This window comes from Fragaria vesca, linkage group LG3 (genome assembly GCF_000184155.1).
Source record: "Fragaria vesca subsp. vesca linkage group LG3, FraVesHawaii_1.0, whole genome shotgun sequence".
Lineage (NCBI taxonomy): Eukaryota > Viridiplantae > Streptophyta > Magnoliopsida > Rosales > Rosaceae > Fragaria > Fragaria vesca.
The window spans coordinates 378,023-388,247 of record NC_020493.1 but is presented as its reverse complement, the minus strand read 5'-3'; the positions used below and the strand labels follow the sequence as shown (position 1 = coordinate 388,247).

The 10,225-nt window shown below is 34.1% G+C and overlaps 1 protein-coding gene and 1 non-coding gene across 2 annotated transcripts; both read left to right on the top strand.

The window, feature by feature from the left end:
- The first annotated feature begins 4,245 nt into the window (after positions 1 to 4,245).
- TRNAD-GUC lies at positions 4,246 to 4,317 on the top strand. The gene has a single exon. It is a non-coding gene; the product is annotated as a tRNA-Asp (tRNA).
- Positions 4,318 to 4,683: 366 nt separating this feature from the next.
- Positions 4,684 to 8,012, top strand: LOC101291603 (uncharacterized GPI-anchored protein At1g61900-like). Its single transcript, XM_004293236.1, has 8 exons — positions 4,684 to 4,820; positions 5,107 to 5,286; positions 5,401 to 6,006; positions 6,189 to 6,434; positions 6,561 to 6,572; positions 7,010 to 7,150; positions 7,278 to 7,322; positions 7,621 to 8,012. The coding sequence occupies exons 1-8, from the start codon at positions 4,784 to 4,786 to the stop codon at positions 7,689 to 7,691; spliced, it is 1,338 nt and encodes a 445-aa protein (XP_004293284.1). The 5' UTR covers positions 4,684 to 4,783; the 3' UTR covers positions 7,692 to 8,012.
- The last annotated feature ends 2,213 nt before the right edge of the window (positions 8,013 to 10,225 follow it).

Genomic DNA, 10,225 nt, shown 5'->3' with positions numbered 1-10,225 from the left:
CTTAGGAAAAAACAAATCCACGTAATTATGGTGAATGCATGAATGTTCAGTGACTAATCGAATAAATGAGCGCTGATAAGTTTTCTCTAAATCAATATTTCTCTTGTTCTTTTCGATTAGTATAACTCTCTCTTGTTCCTATTGAGAAATCACATGCAGATCGCAATAATGTGTTAAGAGCTTTGCCAGGTGCAAGTGGCATGGGCATGGGCTTGGATTTGAAATAAAGATTCATAGCACAAACAAGTTTAGCAAAATTCACTAACATAATTAAAATGGAAAAATCCAATTCAAATAATTTGCATAGTGAGGGCCAACTACAGATCCAATAATTTGCACGTACTGTGACGACTGATGAGGGCCGAGTACAAATAAATATATAATAGTGAGGGCCAACTCCTTGAGCAAAATATTTGCAAAGAGTAGTGCTAGAAGGCCTTAATAAGGCTTATGATTTATGACCTTAATTCTAAGTGGCATGCCAAATTACATATCCACATAATCAAATAAAAAAATCATGCTATGTCATTTTTAGGTAAAAATACAATCTTATCTTTTCATATCCAATGGCTCTAGATTATTTTGTTTTTATTCTATAAAACGATGTTTTTAAGCCATTTTTTTCATTACTCATGCTTAAATTTAAAATGTGAAATATATATATATACATATATATATAATTATACTCAGTTTGAAAATATGAACTCATTTGAATATATATATATATATTTGTTTTCAAAAAAAATATATATATACACATACATAATTTTTTCAAGGAGAAACTTATACATATATATATATCTATATATTTGTACCAAAAACCTTTATATATAGTTCATCCAATATAAATTCGATAGAGATTTTTATTTTTTATTCATTTTTAAAGTTCGATGGTGAATTATATATATACATATATAAAGTAAAAAAATATGGTGAATTATGAAGTCTAAAACTATTTGATTCACAAAGATAATTTTTTTTATTAATATCGTAATTATGGCCCTAAATGGAATGAATTATTATAATATAAAGAAATGCATTTAATTTAGTTCATGTAAGGTAACAAAATCAACTGCATAAAAATAGTAACTAAATCATCTTGATGAAAATAAACAATAATTATTCGAATTGATGCATGAAATATAGGAATTGAATAAGTAAGAAACTATAATGAATCAATGAATTGATGGTGTTTTGGTTTTAGATAGATCGTTATCAATAAATTATGGTATATAACTATATATGCCTATATGTATTAAGATCATACGTATAAAGTGTTATGTACCTTTTAATGCGAATATGTCATTAGGAAAAGTCCCCGGTGAACTTGTACTTAGCTCATTATTAACTACTTAATATATTTAATTTTTAAAGGGTTTAGGGTTTAATATATTTAACCCTAAACCCTAAACCGTTTTTAAACCCTAAACTCTAAACTCTTATCCCTAAACCTTAAACTTTTATCCCTAAACCCCAAACTTATTTATTTCATTTTAGTGTGAATACGACATTGAGCTAGGATACGTCACTGGTGAACTTGCAGGTAGCACATAATTAGCTACTTAGTACTTTATTTATTTATTTAGTGTGAATATTCCACTAAAGAGAGGTTTATAATGAACTTTAGTAGCTCATTGTCAGCTATTTAGTACTTATTTGTTTAATGATTATTACGTACTAGCTCATCATTAACTATTTATAACTTATGCTTATCATTTTAAATCTCAATGTGAATAATGATTTCTATTTGAATATTTGAATGTGAACTTTAATGTGTATAATAACTTTTATTTCAATGTGAATATGTCATTAGGGAAATGTTCAAAGTGAAAATTACTAGCTTATTATCTGCTATTTATAATTTTTTGTTATTATAAGACATGTTTAGGACTTTAAATTTCAATGTGAACAACAACTTCAAATTTTAATGTAAATAATGTCTTCTATTTCGATGTGAAGTTCAATGTGAACATGCTATTTGGGAAAAGTTCCAAGTGAACATTATTAGATTATTATTGGTACTTGTAACTTATTTGTTACTATGTGACATGTTTATGACTTTGAATTTCAATGTGAACAATGACTAATTTTATTTTAATGTGAATATTCTATTAGGAAAAAGTTTCAAGAGAACATTATTAGTTCATTATTGACTACTTAGTACTTGTTTGTTACTATAAGATATGTTCTTGACTTCAAATCGCTATATCAATGATGGCTAGCTTCTTTTTTCAATGTTATTGAAATCATCATTGGATACCTAGTACGTATTTATTTGTGTAGAACAGCATATTAGTTTATGTTAATGTGGATAATGACTTCTATTTTGGATATTTGATTCATTAAATGAAGTACACTTCACACTTAACATACTTATTCAATCATTATATCTCATACCTATTCAATGAAGTTCATCTCTTGCCAAAAAAAATCTCATGCTGAAGTCCATCACAATATTTCGTGAGGTACTGGTATAAATGGGTATAATATATTTTCTTTCCATTTTGTAAATTTAATTTAAGGTTTGATTTTTCTGATTAATAAGGAGGATCTGTGTATAGATGGCAATACATATACTAATAGTATGGAATGTTTGTATATCCTCTTATAAATACGGACATGTCTATATAGATACCATATACCAAATATAATTTATTCATAACGATCTAATTAATAATCACACCAAATTAACGAATAATTATACCAAATATTATTTATTTAAATCAAGATGATTTAGTTACCATTTTTATGTTGTTGGTTTAGTTACCTTACATGAACTAAATTAAATGTATTTCTTTATGGAGTCAAATATTATAATAATTCATTACATTTAGGGCCACAATTACGATATTAATAAATAAAAAAAATTATCTTTGTGAATCCAATAGTTTTAGACTTCATAATTCACCATTATTATTTTTTACTTTATATATATATAATTCACCATCGAACTTTAAAAATGAAATATAAAAAATAAAATCTCTATCAAATTTATATTGGATGAATTATATATAAATGTTTTTTGGACAAATATATAGATATATATATGTATAAGTTTCTCCTTGAAAAAATTATGTATGTGTGTGTGTATATATATATATATTTTTTTTTGAAAACAAATATATATATATATATATTCAAATGAGTTCATATTTTCAAACTGAGTATAATATATATGTATATATATATATATTTCATATTTTAAATTAAGCATGAGTAATAGAAAAAAATGGACTTAAAACATTCTTTTATAGAAATAAAAACAAAATAATACTTAACGACCTATTGGATAATAGAAATGATAAAGATTGTATTTAACCTAAAATAGACATAGCATGTATTTTTTTTATTTGATGATGTGGATAAGTGATTTGACATGTCACCTAGGATTAAGACCATAAATCCTAGACCTTAGTAAGGCCTAGAAACTATTTTCCTTTTTTAATTGTCTTAATTACCCTTAATTAGGTAGTTTAGTTATAGCAAATTTACCCTTAATTTTGTTAATGAACCCCCTGTATTATAGCCAAATCTGTTTTCGTTCAAATATTAACATTTATCAGTTCAAACTTAAACATTTCATAGGTTTAATTTTGTGTTATCTAATCATAATATCATATATATATATGTTACATTTATTTTCCATTTAGTTAGTATTCTTAATGAAATTCACTGCATCTATCTTCTTTAATGAAATCCTGATTCCGTCACTAGGTGGTTCTATATGTGTTTCCAGCAGACATGTTATGCCCTCCAGCACAGCAGAATTTTCCCAAATATAAAGCATTTTGTTTCTTTAAAAGAATAAAATCTTATTTTCCACATGAAACAAATAATCATTTGCTTTGATGAGCTTGAGCTAAGATTCATAAAAACATTTGGGAAACTTTATTCTGTACTTGTGACTTGGATGGAGATGGACGCTGATCATTGGACTTAATAGTAGAGTTGCTTCACAGGTAGTGAAAGTTGATGCTACACTTTTTCAATTTGTGATTATGCCCAATCAACTTCTCATTTCCAATGATGCAATGCTTATTGTTAAAGACAAGCTATATATTCCCCACTTATACATCATTAAGATTCTTTCCTCCCGCTTCTATTATGCTAACCATCATTCTCATTTGCTTTTCCAAACAAAGCAACTCATTTTCTAACATTACAACCAATCATTAACCATCACCACAATCAAAGCATCAAGTATTAACCCAAAATTAAGTAAGCTCGTAATTCATTAACATCCAAGTCGTTGTAGTATAGTGGTAAGTATTCCCGCCTGTCACGCGGGTGACCCGGGTTCGATCCCCGGCAACGGCGTTTTTTCTTTTCTCTCCCATTTTCCTCCTTCCACTCTCAAAACGACGTCGCACTGCGCACGTGCCCGCGACACGAGCCATGAAATTCCGCGCGTGCCAAACCGGCCGAGAAAAAAAAGGCAGCGGGTGGTGGCGTTAATGCGCCAGTGCTCTTCTATCTGAGTTTCCGGGCCCCAGATGGGACCCACTCCTCTCCCCAACCGGTACAGCTATTTACTTCGGTGGGGGCCCCACACCCATCACCACCACCACCACTTTTTTCTCATTCATGGCTGCTGCTCCTCCTCCGCCTACTTCTTCTTCTTCTTCTATTTCTCCACTACTACTGCTACTACACTCCTCTGCTTCTTCTTCTTCTTCTTCTTCTTCTTCTTCTTCTTCTTCTACCCAAATGCCCTTCTCTCAGCTCCAGCTCTAACAGTATTACTACCAAACTGTTGGTGTTTCTGTGACTGAGCCTCACTACCATGTCTTGTCTACAACTCCTCCTCATCTTGGTCCTCTGTGAGTAACTCTTCTACTTGTTTCCTATTCTGGGTTCCAAACCCATGACCTTGAATTCTGCTAATTGTTAAGTTTGAGCCAATGCAACTGGGATTCTTGGAGAAACTCATGATTTGGGACCAATTTGATGACTAGGATGTTCTAGATTTGAGTCAAGCATCTATCTTTTAACTAGTTCTGTGACTTACAATGCTCCTGTTTGTGTAACTGTCTTGAAATTTTGCATATTAACAGTTTGTGATATTAATTTGTGTAATCATTGACATCTTGGATTGTTCTTTTATAGGTGTCCATGTATCTTGTTGCTGCGGTTTGGATCCTCGTAAAGATTCTGTCTTGACAATCAGGCAAAGAGATAGTATGTTACCTATGATACCTCCAACCGCGGCTCCCAAGCCATTTCTTCCCCTTCTTGCTCCTTCGCCATTGGCACCCTTCACAAACATTACTGTTCCGAAAGTATCAGGTATTTGTTTCCCTTGTCTAAATTGTCTAGCTGAATTAGATATCCGTAGGCATTGCGAAGGTGTTGTCTTGTTGCTGTGGTCACACATTTATGCTGTTGATGTGTGGCTTTTAGGACAATGTTTGCTGAACTTCAGTGCTTCCGAGAGTTTGATGAGTACGACTGCAATTGATTGTTGGTCGGTTTTTGCACCATTGCTGGCGAATGTAATTTGTTGCCCGCAGTTGGAAGCTACTATCACTATCCTCATTGGTCAGTCCAGTAAGTACACCAATGTGCTTGCTTTAAACGGGACGGCTGCAAAATACTGTCTATCAGATATAAAGCAGATTTTGGTTAGCCAGGGAGCAAATGACACCCTTGCTCAAATATGCTCAGTTCGTTCAACAGATCTCACGGATGCATCTTGCCCGATCATTGATGTAACTGAATTTGAGGAGACAGTGGATACTTCCAAATTGGTTGCTGCGTGCCAGAAGATAGACCTTGTGAAAGAATGCTGTGCCCAAACATGTCAGAATGCCATATTAGAAGCTGCTACGAGAATTGCTTCGAAAGCTTCTGATCTTTTGAGCACAGACGGTGGTCGTGTCTTACCTGATCACATAAGTAGAGTCAATGACTGCAAAAACATTGTCCTTCGCTGGCTGGCAAGTAAATTCAATCCTTCTCATGCCAAGGAACTTCTAAGGGGGCTCTCAAATTGCAAGATTAACAAGGGTGAGTCTATAGTCAGCCATTTAAATTGGTTTGAGTTTAATATGTTAAAATGTGGAGTATGTCTTCAACTAATTTGATTTGCTTAAGCTCTGAATTATCAGAACCCATAGTTAAGACATAAGAGAATGTTCTATATCTTAGCGAAATTAATCTTCTCTATTTGTGTTTGATGTGCAATTCAGTTTGTCCCCTGGTCTTCCCCAATATGAAACATGTTGCACTTGGCTGTGGGGATGAGATAAGAAACCAGACAGCTTGTTGTACAGCAATGGACAGCTACGTCTCCCACTTACAAAAGCAGAGTTTCATAACCAACTTGCAAGCTTTGGATTGTGCTGCATCACTGGGAATGAAATTGAGGAAATCAAATATTACCAAAGATGTGTATAGCCTATGTCATATAAGCCTCAAGGATTTCTCCCTTCAAGGTTACTGCTTTCTTCTACTCCATTTTTCTTTTAGCAAACTAAACATTTCTTATCATGATACTAATTCAATCTTGAAATGTCTTCTGCATGTCATTGTGATGACAATCAACATTTTGTACATCTCAGTTGGAAGTCAAGGTAAATAATTTTTTTATTTTTTTACTATGAAACTATTGTGATACTCAAATAATAGCTTAGCATTACCAAAAGGTGGGCTCATTGTAGATCAGGATACTGTGCCCTTATGATAATGTTGCAGAGGGCCAGCCATATTATCTGAATAATTAGGTACAGTTTATGAAATTATATGCCAGCTTCTTAGCTGTCTTTACATGGATTGATATGTGTTAGGGCCCTATATACAAGGCAGGTACTGTCAGGATATGTCATTTTTTTATTGTCTTAGGTGTCTCCTGAAAATGATTTGTTCTTCCTTACATCATTGGACCGCGACTAAAACTTGATATGCAAATACTTTTGGGTGGTGTGCTGAATATTTTTTTGTTCTGTACTAATCTTTGTGTTTTAATCTTCTAAACTGACATATAATGTTCTTACCCTTTTGCATATGATAGCATCCGGATGTCTTTTGCCAAGCTTGCCTTCAGATGCAATATTTGAAAGTTCAGGGGTCAGCTTCCTTTGTGATTTGAATGATAACATTCCAGCTCCCTGGCCCACCTCTTCTCAAGGAGCAGCTTCAACATGCAGTAAAGGTATGTCACTATATACTCTGCATTTGGTAATTTGTTATACATTAACCTTGTACATCCTTTCTATCAGCTTTAATACTTTCCTATGTCTTGTTATAATGATTACTGCCTGAATTTTTCGGTTCTTCAGGTGTCAAGATTCCTGCACTTCCTGCAGCAGCATCTGCAGAGAGTGGTGAGTACAGCTTTCATTTACCTTTGTAGCATCATTTATCGCCTCAATGCTAATTTTGTTATTATAAGCAGTCCACCAGTCTCCTACTGCTGTTCAAAATTCCGAACAGCAAAGTTTAAACTACAGTTTGCCTACATGTGGACATCTCACAGTAGTTCTTGTGTATTACGTGACATTTTTTTTTGAAAGGGTGGATTACGTGACATAAATCTTTCATTTTTGAATTTGCTTTCCTTACTTTTCAGTTGTTGCTGAGTACAACCTTCAGTCCTTAACCATGTGTTTTAATGTTTGCCAGGCTATTACAACAATGTTTTGATGCTTTCTCTGTTCATTGCTTTCGCGATGGCCCTTTTGATTTTCTTGTAAATGAGTTATCCCTTGAGGAAAGCTTTGTCATTCCGTGAAGAAAGATTCATCAATGTCTTCAGAGGATGATGCAAGTCAACCCCATTCTAGTCGATAGAAGATTGTCGTGAACTGGGGGGAGTTAAACTAGACGTGAGGTCATTTTAGTTTGTGCTGATCATATATATTCATTCATGATTCTTGCCTTTTTCTAAAAAAAATTAGGAAGTTGAGGGATAAGCTTGTATTGTAACTGATATAATCGAGAATTCGAGATTGCATGTAACTCGGATTGCAGCCAGCCAGCCAGCCAGAATATATTAGTTTTATGTTCTGCTCTCCATCATCGCTTCTGGTTTCAGTCCTCCTTTCCAAGTGTGGTACACTTAGACACCAAAGCCCTTGTTTGGATTCAGTGTTGCAGCTGAACCAAATCCCTGGCCGGTAGAGTTTTCAGTGCCGGTGATCAGTAGTCTAACTGAAACTATATCAATCAATGCATTGCATGTAAACTCGAAAGCAGTAAAAGTAGAATCGATCAATTACCAATAACGATGGAAATCAGTTTGGTCCTTGCTGTGCTCAAGCCTAAACATGCAGTTCTGGGTTTCAAATTTCAACTAGTATAGTAACTACTACCTGTAAGTAGAGCAGATTTAATGCTGTTGTGAGGAAGAAGATGGACGTTGGAGAAAATAAAGGTTTGGTGTACTAAAATGACAGGAAGTCGACCAAAGAAAAGCTGCTAGTTAATATGAAATCACAAATCTGTCGATGTTGCTAGGTTGTTAGCTAGGAGAAACTAGAAATTGGCCAAGTCCACCCATTTTGTCAAAATGTCGCTGTATGCATTTATCTATTTGATACAGGGATCCAAGGAGATTATTAGATTGCTACTGGGGAGAGTCACACCTAAAATGTGTACAGAATCATCTGACTAATTGTACAGGATTCGAGTCAAATCAACCTCTCCTCTCATCTCCGGGTGAGTTAGATGATCGATAGAGCTAGCTATAGCATGGAGACCAATCAATGACAATGAACCCTTGTTAATTACCAATATTTTGAAACACTAATGAGGACCAATAAGTTGAGAACTCGCTATAATATATACCGACTGTTCCAAGACTCCATCACAGCGTGAAATCAAGACAATGTTTAAGCTGCTGGCTGCTCCAGCAGTACGTACGTACCGAATTAATTTCATAGCAAATCGATCACTGCATTAGCCGCCCTCTCATCTTCTGTGGCTAACTTGGCAATCTTGAACTTGCCTGCTCCTTTCTTGGTAATTATCACCGGATCGCGGTGTCTACGTCCTCATGGTAAGTTGGCCGGTAACATCAAGATTCGAGACCAATATTTGATTACTTGAACTCAATCTCTTTCGCTTAATTAGTAATCAGTAACACTACTTGAACTCAATCTTTGATACTGGGAAACAAAGAACGATATATATCTAGCTAAGTAATTCAACTTCATATCGATTATACGCAAGGAGTAAAATATCGATGATCATGGAAATTTCGATGGTTCGAAAAAAGGAAATCTCGATGGATATATCGAGATAATATCGAATATCGATAGAAATTTTACCAAATTTTATCTAAAAGTTGTATATTCGACAAAAAATAGACTAAATATATAATCTCGGAAATATATAAAAATTAATATCAATAATTGTAAAAAACAAAAATTTTAAAGAAATATCGAGGATATTTTAGATATTTTACTCCTTGATTATACGTACATTAATTATTTGTCATATGATCAAAACTCGATGCCTAACTGCATGTGATATCATTCATACGTCCTTGTTTGGTAGTAGAAATTTAGCTAGTCATCGTCGACATGCTTCATATCTAGCTCAAGTACTATGGTCCATGCACATGCATGTATATTATATCGAGCTAGTAACCTTTATACTAGTGAGCTCCTTGTTGAACTCTCTGATGAACAATGCTTCCAAAATTGACGCCGAGTAAAAGAAGTTAAATTACGCTACATCGATCGAACTTCCTTTTCCAGGAATTTGTAAAGCGAAGAAAAGAACATTGGCCCTATATATGCTACTGAGAGATTGCCACTCAGAAATAATAATGGAAATTACGCTACATGTGAGACGGCGATCATGTGAGGAATTTCAGGCAATGTCAGATGTTTGTGAACTTATTCATGTAGATACTAAAGGGGCAGAGTTTACATGGGTGAGACGGCGTGGTTTTCGTGGTAATGTGGAGCTAAGATTAGATAGAAGTCTTGCTAATTTGAATTGGATGGAGGAATGGGATCAGTTTGACTGTTGCACCTTACCCAGAACTTGCTCTGATCATAATCCACTACTAATGTCCTTTTCTAAGTTTACAGGGCCTCGTTTTAGTCTCTTTCGGTTTAGAAAAATGTGGTTGGAGCATAAGGATTTTATGAGTTTTGTCAAAGGATGTTGGTCCTCTACTACTTCGTTTGGTTGTCCTTATTCTGTCCTGCAATGTAAGCTGCGTACCTTAAGGAAATCTCTCCGTACTTAGAACTGGGAGGTCTTTGGGGATGTTCAT

What these genes read in the sequence shown, in the direction of transcription:
- LOC101291603 (XM_004293236.1), top strand. Translation starts at nt 4,784, where the DNA reads ATGTCTTGTCTACAACTCCTCCTCATCTTGGTCCTCT. An exon ending in AAATTGCAAGATTAACAAGG is followed by an intron (nt 6,007 to 6,188) that starts GTGAGTCTATAG and finishes TGTGCAATTCAG; the next exon opens with TTTGTCCCCTGGTCTTCCCC. An exon ending in AGCTTCAACATGCAGTAAAG is followed by an intron (nt 7,151 to 7,277) that starts GTATGTCACTAT and finishes TCGGTTCTTCAG; the next exon opens with GTGTCAAGATTCCTGCACTT.